The sequence below is a fragment of the Cetorhinus maximus genome, chromosome 3, assembly GCF_964194155.1.
Source record: "Cetorhinus maximus chromosome 3, sCetMax3.hap1.1, whole genome shotgun sequence".
Taxonomy (NCBI): domain Eukaryota; kingdom Metazoa; phylum Chordata; class Chondrichthyes; order Lamniformes; family Cetorhinidae; genus Cetorhinus; species Cetorhinus maximus.
In genome coordinates, this window is record NC_135881.1 from 101,200,329 (window position 1) to 101,218,165 (window position 17,837).

General features: G+C 40.8%; 1 protein-coding gene and 1 non-coding gene across 2 annotated transcripts in view; both read left to right on the forward strand.

Moving 5' to 3' along the window:
- The window catches only part of ppp1r9a (protein phosphatase 1, regulatory subunit 9A), a 345,934-nt gene that overhangs the window by 225,348 nt on the left and 102,749 nt on the right, over positions 1 to 17,837 (forward strand). Inside the window, 2 exon segments of the mRNA XM_078538769.1 lie at positions 8,911 to 9,066; positions 17,090 to 17,143. Coding sequence (XP_078394895.1) covers positions 8,911 to 9,066; positions 17,090 to 17,143 — 210 coding nt within the window.
- Positions 14,233 to 14,391, forward strand: LOC144679237 (U1 spliceosomal RNA). Its single transcript, XR_013576275.1, has one exon. It is a non-coding gene; the product is annotated as a U1 spliceosomal RNA (small nuclear RNA).

Here is a 17,837-nt window from a genome sequence, read left to right on the forward strand (position 1 = left end):
AGCTGGGTTGTCTTTTTGTTGAAAGTAAGCCCTTTAAAAACATTACCCATGTAAAAGTCAACCCTTTAACTTTAACTTTTTGCCTAAAACATCGGTCTCAAACAATTGAGTGCCATACCCAGAACCAAATGCAGTATTCCAGGTACTAACCAGAGCTTTATACAACTGTAGCAAAACTTTCACCCTTTTGTATTCTAGTCCCCTTATAATAAATACTATAATTTCATTAGCCTTTTTAATTTTTTTTTGTACCTGTATACTAGCTTTGTGATTTCTGTGCATGGACAGTTTAGAAGATACTCTGATCTATCTTTTGTAGATCCAAGATGGATGACCTCATACTTCCCCACATTGAACTCCATCTGCCACAGTTTTTCCCACTCAGTTAATCTATAATGTCTCTTTACAACTTTCTATTCACATCTATTCAACATGCTGTGCCACCTAACTTGTTACCAAGTGACCAATGTGTTGTCAGCAAACTTGGATATATGTGCTCCATTCCTTCATCTAGGCCATTGATATAGCGAAAAGCTGAAGCCCAGCACAAATCCTGGAGGGCACCACAAGTCTCAGCCTGCCAATTGGAACACATGCAATGTGGTTGACGCTTAATTGCCCTCTGAAATGGCCTCGCAAGCCACTCAGTTCAAGGGCAATTAGGGATGGGCAACAAATGTTGGCCATTTCAGCGACACCAACATCCCATGAAAGAATAAGGAAAAAGAAAAAAAACATTGCCCATTGTCCCAATTCTTTCTCTCCTATATCCTAACCAATTCCCTACCCATGTCAATAGGTTGCCTTCAATTCCATTTCATTTTGCTAACAGTTTCTAGTGTGGAACCTTATTGAATACCTTGTTGAAGTCTATATAAATAATCTCCATAGTTACTTCTATCTACCATGTTGGTAACTACTCCAAAATTCAGGCTCCAAAAGCTACATTAATTAGACATTAGACATCACAAATCCATGCAGGCTCCCTGATCAGTTCGTATTTGTCCAAGTGCCCTGGTAACAGATTCAATGTTGTGATATATATTTGAATTTTAAAAAAGCGTTCAATTAAATGCTACATAATAGATTTGTTAACGAAGTTGACACTTGTGGAATTAAAAAAGCAGTGGTAGTGTGGATTCAAAATTGACTATGAGACAAAAAGCAGAGAGAGTAATGGTGAATGATCACTTATTAGACTGAAGAAAAAGTATACAGTGATGTCCCTAGGGGCTGGTATTAGGACCATTGCTCTTTCTGATGTGGACTCGGACATAAAGGGCAGAACTTCCAAATTTGCAGATGACCACAGAACTCTGAAATGTGGTGAACAGTGAGATGGCTGGGAGTGGAGTTCAGCAGGACATAGACTGGTGAACTGAGTGGACATGTGACTGATGAAATTTAATATAGAGAAGTGTGAAGTGATGCACTTTGGAAGGAAAATTGAGAACAGTTTTAATTAGATGATACAATTCTAAAGGGGGTGTAGGAACAGGGAGACCTTGGGGGTTCACATACACAAACGTTCAAAGATGACAGGACCAGTTGATAAGGCTGTTAAAGAATACAGGATCCTGGGGTTTATAAATAGAGGCACAAAAGCAACAGTATGCTAAACCTTTAGAGATCACTGGTTAGACCTCAGCCGAAGTATTGTGTCCAATTCTGGACACCACACTTTAGGAATCATGTCAAGACCTTGGAGAGGGTGCAAAAGGGACTTATGAGTATAGTACTGAGGATGAGAGACTTTGAGTTATGCGGAAAGTCTGGAGAAGCTGGGCTTGTTCTTAGAACAGAGATTGTTAAGGGAAGATTTTAATAGAGCTGTTCAAAATTTTGAAATGTTTTGATAGTAATTGGGGAGAAACCATTTCCACTGGTAGATTTAAGATAATGGCCAAAGAACTGAGAAAGATGCAAATTTTTCTATTCTGTTGAGTTATGATGATCTGGTCTGCAATACTTGAAAGGGTGGGAGAAGCAGATTCAAAAATAACTTGTTAATGGAAATTCAACATTTACTTTAAAAGGAAAAAAAAATGAAGGGCTGTGGGGAAAACAACATGAGACTAATCCTACAGTTCTTAAGAGCCGGCACAGGCACAGTTGTCTGAGTTGCTTCACTCTGTGCTGTGAGGTTTTTTTAATTGCAGCATTAACCTTATTTTTCCACAACTTTGTCATTTGCCGGGAAAAATATATTAATGTTGAGGAATTTGATGAGAGAGTGACCATTGTGTAGGTTATAAATGTTTAAGAATTCTGAAATGAGTAACTTGGAAACATTTAAAAGGTTCAATCCAGATGAGTTTTTATTGTGCACAATGTTGATTGTAATACCACCTGCAGAGCAATTGAATTACTCAAATGTAAAATACTGTGGGTGCTGGAACTCTGAAATAACAACAGAAGATGTTGGGAAATACTCAGCTGGTCACGTAGCATCTGTGGAGAGAGAAACAGTTAACGTTTCAGGTCAGTGATCTTCTGTCTGAGCTGGAACAAGTTAGAGATGTAACAGCTTTTAAACAAGTATGAAGGCAAGGAGAAAAGAGGGTAGAAGGAGGAGAGGGAAGAACAAAAGTGAAGGTCTGTGATAAAGGCAGGAATGATTAAATGACGAAAAGAATGGTGGTACAAAGCAAAAGGGGCTGGTAACAGGAGAAGTAAAAGGACAAAAGCTGGGTCTAATGGAGCTGTAAATGGCAACAGCAGAACCATTACTGACAGCTGCAGTCCCAAAAATATGGGAGTAGTGATTATGATCTAAATTCTCCAAAAGTAAAAAAATATCAAACGTAATTTGAAAAATTCAGGAGACGGTAACTTCATATGACACGCCATAATTGGAAAAAGAGGCAACTGTCAAGCTGCCAAAGCATTTTTTTCCTGCAGGATATGGTAACTCTTCTTAAGAGGTGCTCCATTCTTGTAAGTGCTTGCACAAACTCCTTTCCAAGTAAAACCCCAAAGTCCACTCCATTGGTCTTTAAATATTGGAAACAGTCCTAATAGCCAGCTGCTGCATCGAATTTTTGAACTAGCAAACGTGGGGAGTACTGTGGAAGCCATGTGTCTCTCATAATGTGATTTGCATGTGCCGACCTATGTAAAATTCACTAGGAGCAGAAAGGCTAGGCCATTTTACTGATCACTTTAGCAGTAAAGCTGTTACCTTTTTTGCTCCAATGGAATCTTGTCATAGTTTAAGTATTGTGTTGAAGTATATCCATCTGCTTCAATGGGTGCTTGGAACTTAGAGTTTCTGCTCAACAAGTGGACCAAATTGATTGTAACAGGCAAACAAAAATAAATTCTTCGACTGGCAAGTTGGAACACCAGGAGCATGTGCATGGGATTGACAGATGACTTGCAGTTGGTCAACAACGTGCATAAGGTGGCTGTGATCAACATGGAACCTGATAGGCTGAACATTGACATAGCTTCCCTGTAAGAGATGAGCCTTGCTCAGAAAGAATCACTGAAAGAAAAGCATTGAGTTCACCTGGCAGGGGGAGAGTTCAGAGGAAAAGCTGAGCAGCATGTAGGTTTCGTTATAAGGAATTCGCTAACTCGAGTGATAGAACACCCCATAAATGGTTCAGAACGTGTTCTCTTCATTTGCCTCTCAAACAGGTCCAGTTAACCTCATGAGTATCTATGGTCCAAACTTGTGCTCCACTATAGAAGCAAAAGGCCAGTTTTATGAAGAGATTGATACTGCCATCAGCAGAATCCCTAAGTCAGAACATCTTTATCTACTGGGGGATTTCAATGCAGGAGTGGGTGCGGACCATGAGGTGTGGTGCTCCTGCCTCGGACATCATGGCCTGGGAAAGATAAATGAGAATGGACAGAGACTACTTGAGCTTTGCTGCTACCATGAGCTTTGTGTAACTAAACCTTTTTTTCAGAACAAACCATGCCACAAGGTGTCCTGGAGGCATCAAGGATCAGTATGTTGGCAGTGGATGTGACTCTCTGAACAGTTTTCTCAACACACTCCGCTACCACATGGCTGACTATGATACAGGTCACTCCCTGGAGTGTATGAGGGTTAGGATACAACCCTTTAAGCTTTTTCAGTTAAAGCAGAAATGCTGTTCTTGTATTAATGTTAGCCATACTGCCTTCTTTTATAAAAACCAATGGCTTCTCAGCTTGATTGAACAAGCACTCTGTGGCATTCCCATACAGAGTACAGATGCAAAATGGAACATACTTCAAGATATCATCTACAATATCATACACTCAACATATGGGAATCTAGAGCAAAAGAATGCTGACTGCTTTGAGGCTAACATCACTGTCATTGCAGCCAAGTGGTCCGCTCTCATTAATTACAACAGAGATCCGATTGAAAAGACTCTGAATGTACTAAACCGCTCGAAGTAAAGTCCAACAATATGCTTGGTGGTGCTCCGGTGACTACTGGTTACAACTTTGCCAGAGTACTCAGATGTCATTTGGCACAGGGAATGCAGGAGGCATGTATGAGGGACCAAAAAAAGCAACAGATCCATCATCAAAAAAAAGCTCCATTGAAAACAAAGGGACATCATCACCGACTTCAATAAAAAGTTGCAGAGATGTGTGAAACACTATCTTCAATTATACTCTAGGGATAACACTCACCGAGGAAGCTGAAGACACCATAGCCTGGCTGTCATGGCAGAGCTGGATATCGAACCCACAGTGGAGAAGCTTAGCAAAGCTATTGACTCACTTGCCATGGGCAAAATTCCTGGTGCTAATGCTATACTGCCTGACCTCATCAAGCACGGGAAAGCAGCACTCCTGCAGGATTTGCACGAAGATCTCTGTCTCTGCTAGAGTGAGGGGGCAGTGCCCCAGGATGTGCATGATGCAAAGATGTACAGGAACAAGGACGATCGTTGCAATTGAACCAACTATCAAGGCATCTCTCTGCTGATCATCATAGGAAAAGTATTTGCTCATGTTGTCCTTGTCAGAGCACAGATCTGGCTGAATACATCTACTCTAAGTCTGTGTGGTTTCAGAACTAGAAGATGTACATTCAACATGATCTTCTCAGTCTGACAACTGCAAGGGAAATGCTCTGAACAAAGGTGAACAATACATATTGCCTTCATGGATCTCACCAAGGTATTTGATTATTTGAGCAGATATACCTAAGCTGCTGGAGAAAATTGGTTGCCTACAGAAGCTGCTCAATGTGATCTCTCTTTCCCATGACAACGTGATCGGCAAAGTCAGCTATGACGGAGCAACGTCAGAACCGTTAGAGATCCGCAGTGGAGTCAAACAGGGTTGTGTTCTGGCACTGACACTTTATGACATATTTGTTTTGCTGTTGTCATACGCCTTCAGGCCATCAACTTAGATATCAGAACTGATAGCTGTTCAGCCTTGCTTGCCCCAAATCAAAGGTGCACCAAGTCCTTATCAGAGAGTTGCTCTATGTTGACGATGCCAGACTAGCATTCTATTCTGAGGAATATCTTCAAATGGACGGACTCTCTTACACCTGTAAAGTGTTTGGTTTGACCATCAACGTCATGAAGACATACCGTTATCTATCAGCATTGACAATGTGACCCTGGAAGTTGTTGATAGCTTTCCATATCTAGTCTCTACGATCACTAGCAATCTGTCACTTGGTGCTGAAACCAATACATGCATCGCAAAAGCTGTTATGCCCAAGCTGAGTAAGAGAGCATGGAACAACAACAACCTGACTGAGAGCACCAAACTTTAACTCTACCAAGCCTATGTTCTCAGTGCACTCCTCTACAGCAGAGAGACCTGGACAACACATACTAGACAGGAGAAAAGGCTGAACAGTTTCCACCTTTGCTGTCTCGAACATATCCTTAACATCTCTTGGCAGGTCAGCATCTCCAACTCAGAGGTCCTGGAGTGTGCTAATTCCATCTCCGTACACTTATTGCTAAGCCAATGATGTCTGTGCTGCCTCGGCCACATTCACGGGATAGTGGACCACCGTATATCCAAAGACCTTCCAGTGAACTGGCCATTGGGTCACAACCTCCTGGATGTCCATAACTCTGCTACAAGGACACCTGCAAGTGAGATATGAAGATGGCAAACATTGACACAGGCAACTGGGAGAAATTGTGGACAGCCTTGACCTCTGGGGGCCTACTGTTCGGAAGGTCATTGGAAGAAGCGAGAAGAAACAGAAAGTTCATCTGGGCAAGAAGATGGCCCAGTGAAAACAGAGGCCAGTGAACCCTGCGCCTTCTTAGCCCACTGTCTTTCTGCAGCAAATGCGCCAGAGAGTGCCATGCCAGAGTGGAGCTCCTGAGCCACACCAGGCAATGCTTAACACAGAATTGACCACCAAGGTGCAAACCATTGTCTCACAAGACAGAAGGCTTACCAATGATTTGGATGTATAACTGTTTGGTGAATAAAAACAGTTTTCATTTTGAGCAAGTAATGACTTTGCAGGTAACAGAGCAGCAGATGTAGTATTGCTAAAATATATTTAATTATGCACCTGATCATACGATCATACGAACATATGAACATACGAACAAGGAGCAGTAGGCCATTCAGCCCTCGATCCTGCTCCGCTATTTAATAAGATCATGACTGATCTGATAGTAACCTGAAATCTGCATCCCACCTACCGCCGACAACCTATCACCCCCTTGCTTACCAAGAATCTATCCACCTCTGTCTTAAAAATATTCAAAGACTTTGCTTCCACCCACCTTTTCAAGAAGAGTTCCAAAGACTCATGACCATCTGAGTGAAAAAATTTCACCTCATCTTTGTTTTAAATGGGCGACCCTTAGTTCTAGATTCTTCCAAAAGAGGAAACATCCTCTCCACATCCAAAAGTTTTCAAAATCAAATAATGGATAAACAACAGATGTATTAAAATATCAAAATAAACCAAGCAATACTGGTAATATTGATCTTTGACTTTGCAAGTGTTTATTTAAGTTCCTGATTTATGTCTCAAAATGCAAACAACTACTGTGCACCATTGCCTGGGAGGCTCAGGATTCAAAATACATCTAATTTAAGATTGTTTTAAAGTGATGTGGAGTTAATGTCCATAGAACCTTAGCTACAGATAAACACACATGAAAGGCCATCTTCCATTTGTTGTTTACAAATATAATTTAGGAACTTTAGTAAAATTACCAGGGATAACATACATGTCCAGTACTCCCAGATGATATTTGACAGCTCTTATATATTGCAGCGTAACCTAACATTTTGTCTGTATTTTCAGCAATGAAAGAGTTGGGTATTGGTCTAAAAGTAATAACTTGTCTAACCTCAGCAAAAGGAAAGCTATATTATAAGTGCTGTCAAAGGAAATGAAGGAATAAATTCCTGTGAAAGAAGAATTTTTTTTGTGAATGACCCTTAATAGAAACAATATTGTGCCATAGCAGATAAACTGCTAGATTCTTAACTTTCATTTTAAATAAGTTATTAAAATTGGATTGTGCAAAAAAAAAGGAAATCTTCAAAACTTGTCCTGTGCAAATTCCATTCCTGAACATAGTATTTTAGAAGTCCAACATGTTGGACTTAAAAACGTATAGGGCCAGAACTTCTCAGGAGTGGCAATCACAATCAGATTGCCACTCCATTCCTTTTTCCTTACCCTGGAATGGAGCTGCATAATCCTCGCCCGACCTTCTGACTCAGGCCAGGTGAGAAAAGCAGGGCAGCGGGTTCCTGAGGCTTTCAATCAAGGGCGGCATTGAGGGGCCAGTGAAGCTACGCCCCCTTTTTACGGCACTGGCTGCTGTAAAGCAAATAGGTTTTAAAGGTCCCAGCCAATTTGAGAAGCTGGGGAGAAGGTAAGTGGGGGTGGTAGGATCAGTGGGGTAGGGGAGTAGGATGGGTTTGGGTGTAGGATGAGTGAGGGTGTTGGGTGTTTAGTCAGGGAATCGGGAGGGTAGTCGGAGTCGAGAGGAGAGCCAGGGGCGTGGGAGATAGTCGGGGGGGACTGGTGGGGGATAGTTGGGGCTGGTAGGTGGGGGCTTAGTTGAGGTGGGGTGCAGTCCAGTGTGTTTGGAGTTGGGGAGTCAGTACTCAGCAGATAGAGGTCGTTTTAATTCTTCTAACTTTTCTTGGTTAGCTATTCTGCTAAGAGAGTCGGAACCATTGAAATCTCTGATTTAAATCAGAGTTTCAGATGGTTCCAGTGCAGGGTAATTGCCCATTGGAAGTTTGAACTTCCCAGGCAATTGCCGTGCAGTCCTTGTATGGGGACTTCATGGGGATCCCCCAGTGCATCTTCTGTGGTACCTTCTGGATACAACCACCTGGAGATTGAAAGTTCTGGGCCATAGTTTCATAGGCATGCTGAATATAGATTTGAGCTTACTCAAACATATAGGTATGCTGTGTTCTTATTAGGCCTTAGATCAGAGCAATTATTACATTAATTTTCAAATTCGATGCTTTGATTTTGGGTATAAATGAAATTATTTAAATTTGGAGAAATATTCAAGTTGTGGTTTAGCTTTTGTTTCTTCTTTCTTTAACTGTTGGAGTGTCTTTTTGTATACAAATACTTTTCAACTGTTAAAATAGCCATTAATTACAAAAAGTAATGACAACTGGAAGAAGGGTGCGACAGTTATTCAGTACTATCTTTGCTATGCAATCTGTTCTATTTGTAATTTTTGTAGTGCTATTCTTCTTTCGTTCCTTTTTTGAAATGTAAAATTAAAGTGCAAAATTTCAGATTGAGAGTAATTACCGTACACTTAAAAAAAAATCTATAGTCATTGCACACCTACCTACCTAGACAGATAAACAAATGTGCACTTTGCCATCCTAAAGCCTGTCTTTTATAAACTCAAAGTATTTTATATATGTATAACTTTAGTATTCATATTTGCAAAAATATAATTTGATATTAAGACAGGAGAATATGCCACTGATGAGGAAGATGACGAAATGGGCTCAGTTCTCACTGGTGGCGAAATGGCGATTGAAGTATTTGACCTGCCTGAAACCGATGATATGCTTTCTCCTACAGAGGTGGACGCCAGCAAGATTGCTCACAAATTCAAAGAGGTAACCAGGAATATGTTTGTATAGCCAGCCAAACAAAAGATAGTCAAACATGAAGAAATTCAACAAAGTAGAATGAAAGTAAACTTTGAAGTAATTATCTTAAAAGACTTTCTTAAAAACATGCAAGTTTTTCTCCCATAAGTATTTTCCAAAATTGGGAAGATGGTGGAGTAGTGTTAAAGTCACTGGACTAATATTTGAGAGACCCAGGCTAGTTCCCTGGGGACGTGAGTTCAAATCTCACCCAGTATGTTGGTGGAATTTAAATTAAATGAAGTAATAACCCCCAAAAAATCTGGAGTTGAAAGCTAGTCTCAGTAATGGTGCCATGAAACTATCATTGATTGTCATGAAAACCCATCTGGTTCACTAATGTTCTTTTAGGGAAGGAAACCTCTCATCCTTACTACATGTGACTCTAGCACAACATCAATGTGGTTGACTCTTATCTGACCTCAGTTCAACAGCAATCAGAGATGGGCAATAAATGCTGGCATTGTCAGTGACCCCAACATCTCATCAAAGAATTAAAAGAAGTGTTTTCAGAAGTATTTTTAACGTAATTTCAACAGTCCCTCTGGATACACAAAAATGCAGAAAAGAAACAACTTCATATAATGATCATATAATTGAATAATGAACATTTGTATGAGTCACAAGTTAGAAAGAAGTGCACTTGAATGTATAGCATGTCCTTTCTTGTATTTTCTTTCCTTTTCAAGTATTGTCCTAAGGACTAATATTATCTATGCTCAGCTTTGTAGGAAACTATATATAGTTTTCATTTCCTGTTTGTACAGAGTTGATTTGCATCTCAGCAACTGCAGAACACTACTATATTTAAACTTTATGCATTGTTTTTTACGCTGTTTTTACTACATGCATATCTGAATTAAAAAGCCTGTTGTTTGTATTTACATAAACTGGGACTACACTTTGAAATAGATCCCCCTGACACCCCCAACATTATGTTCAATATATAACAAAGCAGTAATACAGATATTTTCACTATTGGGTTCTTGGCCCTGATGCTTCCAGAAGTAGTACCAAACCTATCCAAATGGTCTTGCTGCATTACAGTCTAAACAGGACTGTAATTGTTTAGAAGGACCATGTGTTCCACATGAATGTAAGCATTTCAAAAGTCAATCACATCAAGTTATAGGAAGCGCATTGCTGCAGTATCATTATCATGTACAGATGTATCATAGGTATGGCAAATAGAAGGATACCTGTTTGTTCTGTTATTTCTTATCTATTTTACCTAACTAACTTGATCTTAGTAAGTCTTGTAAGCATCAAGGAAAAGTAAGCTTGGCAAAGAATGCTGCATTGCAAGTATTTGGTTCCCACTTTCAATCTCTCCACAAAAGACAGGGTGGAATTTTCTGCACCTAGTCCTTGATGGAACGGTGGGGCCATTTGCAGGTCAGGGACCACAATGATGAAGGTGAAGGCTTTGCCAAGGCTCTTTCCCAGGGCCACATTAGCACTCCACCTCTAGGTTCCCTGACCAATTAGGGAGGGCGGGCCACATAACATGTCCATTCTGTAGATGGATTTCTAATTAAAGGGACCACAACGTGGGCTACATAGGCTCACCAGCACTTGGATTTTTGAGGCTAGAGTAACCATAGGAATGGAGAAGAGGCCTGAGAAGGCTGCTCCTTGGGTGTTTCACTCTTTCTGAAGGTGCAACTGTGGTATCTGAGGGGCTGAAGTGAGGTGAGCTCTCCCAAGGATGCGAGGAAGAGGATAGTCTCTCCAAGCAAGCAAGGATGCAAGTGGAGGAGCAGGGATGGCCCCTCAAAACTGGAGAATCCAGGACCGCAGGAGGACTGGTGTCAAACCCACACTTAGCATGTCATTATCCTGCACAACACCCCTCAGACAACACATCTTGCGGCTCCGCTCATTTTGTCTCTCTGCAGGCATCTCACATCCCCATCTGAAGAGCCAACACACACACACCCTCTAGCAACCATGCCTCTCACTCACCTTCCATAAATGTTAACCTCCCCTCCTCTGCACATAAGCCATTATGAGCACTCACACCACTCCGCTTTCTCTCAAGGGAGCACACAAATTGGTGAAAGGTAGAGACGTGAGGATTGGGGGGTTGGGATTTGCGGAGGGTGGTCCTCCAATGACAGGCACCTTATTGGCCACCGGCTGTGCATACCCACCTTTTATTTATTCGTTCATGGGATGTGGATATTGCTGGGTAGACCAGCATTCATTGCCCATCCCTAATTGCCCTTAAGAAGGTGGTGATGAGGCACTGCTTTAAACCACTGCAGTCCATGTGTTGTAGGAGCACCCACAGTGCTGTTAGGAAGGGAATTCCAGGATTTTGACCCAGCGAAGGTGAAGGAACAGTGATATAGTTCCAAGTCAGGATGGCGTGTGGTTTGGAAGGGAACTTGCAGATGGTGGTGTTCCCATGCAACTGCTGCCCTTGTCCTTCTCGGTGGGAGAGATTGTGGGTTTGGAAGGTGCTGTTGAAGGAAGCTTTGAGTTGCTGCAATGCATCTTGTAGATGGTATGTGCTGCTGCCACTGTGAATCGGTGGTGGAGGGAGTAAATGTTTAAGGTGGTAGATGGGGTGACGATTAATCAGGCTGCATTGTCCTGATTGGTATTGAATTTCTTGAGCATTGTTGAAGCTTCACTCATCCAGGCAAGTGAAGAATATTTCATCTTGTGGATGGTGGACAGGCTTTGGGGAGTCAGGTGGTGAGTTACTTGTTAATGTCTTATTAATCACACTAAGGTCCAATGGCAATTACTTTGCTAAATGGTAATTATATTGGAAAGGTTTAATGGCAATTACATTGTTAAGGCAATTGCATTGTTAAACAGGTCATGGGTATTGATCCACCTATAAATAGGGACAGCTGGAACACTGAGGGGAGGAGGAACTGGGAGAGTCTGTTACTTTACTTTGTTGTCTCGGAAATAAACCTGTTTCAAGGTACAGGCTAGCCTCAGACTCATTCTTCCTCAATATACAATTACTGGAGCTAACATTACTTGCTGCAGAATTCCTAGCCTCTGACTTTCTCTTTTGTGTGTGTGTGTGTGTGTGTGTGTGTGCGCGTGTGTATGTATATATATATATATATATATATAGCTGGTCCAGTTCAGTTTCTGGTCAATGGTAACCCCCAGGATGTTGATAGTGGGGGATTCAGTGACAGTGGTGCCATTGAATGTTATGGAGAGATGGTTAGATACTGTCTTGTTGGAGATGATCATTGTCTGGTAATTGTGTGGCACGAATGTTACTTGCCACCTATCAACCCAAGCCTGAATATTGTCCAGGTCTTGCTTCATATGGGTACGGACTGCTTCAGCATCTGAGGAGTCGTGAATGATTCTGTACATTATGCAGTCATCAGCGAACATCCCCACTTCTGACCTTATTATGGAGGGAAAGTCATTGATAAAGCAGCTGAAGGTGGTTGGGCCTAGGACACTACCTTAGGGAACTCGCCCAGCGATGTCCTGGGGCTGAGATGATTGACCTACAACAACCACAACCATCTTCCTTTGTGCTGCGTATGGCGCCAGCCAATGGAGAGTTTTCCCCCTTATTCCCATTGACTCCAGTTTTGCTAGGGCTCATTGATGCTATACTGGGCCAAATGCGGTGTTATGTCAAGGGCAGTCACTCTCGGCTCGCCTCTTGAGCTTAGCTCTTTTGCCCATGCTTGAAACAAGGCTGTAATGAGGTCAGGAGCTGAGTGGCCCTGGCAGAACCCAAACTGACCTTTAGTGAGCAGATTATTGCTGTGTAAATGCTGCTTGATAGCACTGACACTTTACTGATGGTTGAGAGTAGACTAGCTTGGCGGTAATTGGCTGGGTTAGATTTGTCCTGTGTTTTATGGATAGGACATACCTGGGCAATTTTCTACATTGCTACATAGATGCTAGTGTTGTAGCTGCACTGGAACAGTTTGTCTAGGGGCACAATTAGTTCTGGAGCACAAGTACTATTGCCAGAATCTTATCAGGGCCCTTAGCCTTTGCTGTATCAAGTGTCTTCAGCTATTTCTTGATATCACTTGGAATGAATAGAATTTGCTGAAGACTGGCATCTGTGATGCTGGGGACCTCAGGAGGAGGCTAAGATGGATCATCCACCTAGCACTTCTGGCTGAAGATGGTTGCAAATGCTTCAGCCTTGTCTTTTGCACTAATGTGTTGGACTCCCCCATCATTGACGATAGGGATATTTGTGGAGCCATCTCCTCCTCTTACTTGTTTTAATTGTCCATCACCATTTCCAACTGAATGTGGCAGGACTGCAGAGCTTAGATCTGATCCGTTGTTTGTGGGTCCTGCCCACTGAGTTGGACATCTTGTTCCAGGAAGCTATAGATGTCAGCAAGGACCTGCCATGAGAGCCCGAGCCTCCTGCGGCACTGTGTTCAGATTTTTAAAAATTTATTTTTGTGGCCATCGCTGGCAAGGCTAGCATTTGTTGCCCATCCCTAAATGCCCTTAAACTAAGTGGCTTGTTCGACCATTTCAGAGGGCAGTTAGGAGTCAACCACGTTACTATGGATCTGGAGTCACATGTAGGCCAGGCCAGGTAAGGATGGATTTTCTTCTCTATAGGACATCAGTGAACCAGATGGGTTTTTACAAGACTAGCTTTCAATTTCAGATTTTATCAATAGAATTTGAATTCCACCTACTACTGTGGTGGTATTTGAACCCATGTCCCCAGAGCATTTGGTTTGGGAGGGTCTTGCCTCCTTCCAGCTGCATGTTGGTGTCAATGCTCACTGCCCTGTGGAGGGGCATGCAGGTGAGGAAAAGGCAGCTGGTGCTGCTCCTGATGCCGGTGGCAGTGGTGTTGCTTCTGCTTTTGCTGCTCATTAGCAGTGAAAGGTGCAGCTGCATAAGCTGCTCCAGTACTGTGTTGAAAGCTGGCCATAGGGAAATGCAACTGATGATGAGTGAAGTGTTTTCCAAGAAGTTGGCAATCACCTGTCAAGCAGCGATAGCACTCTGAGAGAAGATGTGCTTTGAACATAAACCTCTCACCTGAACATGGCTGGAGCTCTTCAGTTTCACTGATCAAAGGCTGCCCAGTTTGTCACTTTCACTGAAGAGGCTCTTGCTCCTGTGCATTCACCTCGCTGATCATGGAAAATTTCTGTCAGGCAGGGGAGAGACTATGACCATGAAGGTGATTCTCCCAGGACGAGGCTAGCCCACTGTACTTCAGGTGTGCTGATGCCTGCAATGTCCCCAAATGCAGGATACTCGACTGCAAAATTTGTGGTAGTGGGGGACTGCATTCGCGCTTAAAAAGAAAGAAAAAACAGGAGCCCTGATTAGGAAATCCAGAATTGAGGGTTAAAGTGGTTCTTCATTGGTTTCTTAACTACCTGAATTACTTACCCAAAAGATCCAAGAGATCCTGCTCCTCTTCAATCCTGCCACGTAGAAACCCAGAAGAGGGTGGAATGATTTTGGGATTCCAATCCAACATTAATTTCAGGGGATTTAATTCCCCACACACATGCAAACCCACCTCCTCTTGTCTGGGAAAATCCCCACCCTCAAATGGTTTTAGTTTCTGCCTTCAAATTTGGCATCAATTGAAAGAAATTTTTTATCTGTGTCTTAGCCTCCAGTTAACTCATAAATTCTTGATCTGCAAAATCTTATGGAAAAAAATTTGTACACGATGCAAGTATTTTTAAAAAATCAACCAATGGTAGAAATCTATATATTCTGTCAACATTTCAAGTGAGTTTCAAAGAAATTAGCTCCAGGGGCTTAGTGATGCCAAGATACTGAATTCAAATGTACTTGTTAGGAAGCACTAAACTGACTAGGAAAGCTGACTAGGTTCTCCTCTGTGTCAGTTAGTTCATCTTTGTTTCAGCTGATTTATCTTAACATGACAACAGATCCACATTTCTTCTGAGGTTAGATCATTCACTTCAAGACTTCATCCTCTGTCTCTTCAATGAATAGAATGCACTAAACTTGAATCCCACAAAATCAACTGATCAATATTGAATATGTACATTCAGGGAGAAACCTAATGCAACCACTGAAAGGTTGTCCATTATGCTAACTGGTGGCATGATTGTCTTTGAAGCTACAATTCTTTGGTCCTTAATGTAGCCTGAGGCTTTTGTTTTCAATTAATCACATGTTGTTTGCATTTGTAATCAGTTCTTCTAGGTGTTATCGTTATAAAACATTTTATACCACAGATTGTTAACTACTTAGGCCCTTAATGCCCCTAATGGTAGAGCCACTTGTTCTACTGTCTTGTCAAAGTAGTTTATTTCTTTCCTGCAGCAAACTTTCTGCTTGATTCCTTTTTCTACTGGCTCAGGAAGTTTCGATACCATGTTATTCTGGCCGCTTAATATCTCAAATAATTATATTATGTTCAGTTGAGTTTTCTGTTAAATTTCACAATCACCCCATACCTTTTTGTCCTATGAGAGAAAAGCTATACACGCCCTGACGTCCAAACAACATTTATACTAATGTTTTGTTGTCAGCTGGCATGCCCACAGATTTACTCAGGAGATCAAGACCTTCCGCAGTCTATTTCAACAGATACCTGAGGTAGTTTCAGATGAGATACTCCCATGATACCTTACAAAATAATTTGAAATAATTTGCAAACTTACCAAGCATGACTGCTTAGTTTCAATTGCAAGAAGGCATGCTGTTTGGCGGAGCTGAGCTTCATTTTGTCCTTGAAACCAAGCAAAATGGACCTTCATTCCTTTGTGGGAAAATGTGATTGTGTAAAAGCTGATATTAGGAGTGCAATTGAAAAAGAAAAAATTGAGATGATTCACCTTTAGGTACAGTAACGAACATTCTTCAAAGTAAGGTATACTCAACATGCTATATTTGCTCGCTTCTGCCCTTTGCAAGAATATTAGCTGTGAACTTTAGCAGCTCTGCTCACCTATTTCACCATCAGGTGTTCATATATCCTTAGGCTTCGACATGACTTCATGTATAAATGCTCTAAGTTGTCAGCATTTGGATTTTTTTCAACTATTTATTTGAGTTTTTGGTTCAGACATATTGAATTCACTTTTTTTGACAAACGTATAAAATTCTATTGTAATAATTGAAGACTCTATTTTGGTCTTGGTGGAGCTCTTTACCACCACTAGTTCAAAGTGAGTGTTTACACATTCAACCAAAAATATTAGAAATAGGGATTTTTAAAATTTGTTATAAACTTGAATTATATTTCTGAAATTATACCCTGCTAACTTTTCCTTTTAAAGTATTTATCCAGTTCCTGTTTGAAAGTAATTATTGTGTGTGCTTCCATCAATAACATTGATTATTAATAAAGTCCTAGCAGTAAAATAGTTTCTAACACAAGATAAATGAGACTTAATGGTTTTATCTCTGAAAATTGAACTAGAGTTTCTATCTCAGTTATATTAACTGAATGTGAGGGCACATTCCTAAGGGATATGGTAAAGGGAAGGTCACACTGGTTTTGATTGAAAAATTCCTCAAATTATTAGGTACCACTCTAGTTTTTTTTCATTCTATTGCATGAATTTATCCATGGTATGTGGAGTATAGCCTTTATTGAAGAATGATGACTTCTAGATCTAAAGGTGAGCTTTACTTTTGTTTATAGCTTTAAATTTAACCTGCTTTTTGAACAATGAAAATAAGCACTATGATTACAATAATTACAATAGGGGCTTTAGACAAAAACATTATGATCCAAAAAGTACTGGTTCTCATAGTGCTGCAGCATTAATTTTGATTTTGACATAGCTATTCATGCTCCCAATTTAACAGATATCTGCAAAGGAGAAGGTATGAGGAGAAATAAGCATTAGAAACAGTATGGTTTTAATAAGAGTGGTGTTGTGAGTAAGCACCCTTGAATTTACAATATGCTGTACTGCATTAGTGTGAGAATGCCTTTAGCTGTTAAATCAGGCTGTTTAAGTTCTGCACAATTTCTGTCTGACCATTTTTTTGATCCATCTAGCTGCAGATTAAACATTCTGTTACTGAAGCTGAAATTCAGAAATTGAAAACTAAGGTAAGATGCTATAAAATGAATTGTTATGTTTTGTTTACATTTTTCACCATTTTTAGGGTACAGTGGGCATCAAACACAGCATTTTTATCTTTATTTTTCTCAGTAAACACCTAATTAAATAATTTGGCCAGTTCAGTATTTTAATTTTGAAATAGTGAAGGAAACGACTGAAACGCAGAATGCAAAGGATCAGCTCTAATATGCTACAAAGCAACCTTTGTAAATAGATTATGAACAATCTATGTCTTCATTTTTGAGAAACATAGTAAGAAACTTTTATTCATTTTAATGTGCGTTTGTTTTTTTGATGTGACGTAAACATTATTTTTCCTTGTAAGGATGCATTCATGGGAGAGGCTGTTTTCATTCAATTTGTCTGTTAATTACTTAAAATTGATTTATCCAAATTAAAACTCACCATATTACGAAGTGCAGTCAGATTTCTTGTTTTTGAATTCTAGATCTGACAACATTGTTCAAAGTGACCTTTCCCTAGCCTGTGTATTCTTATGTCCATATACTAATTGCAACAATTGAAGAAGGAAATTTGATTTGACTTGTTTCCTGGTGCAGCGGTATCATAAAAAGCTTAGAGGCCCTAAGCTCAACCAAAATTGGCCCTCAGGCCTATTTAACATCTTTCCCGTGAGCTGTGGCCACCATTAGTCATCCAGAGGCAGCTTGGTGGTTTGAA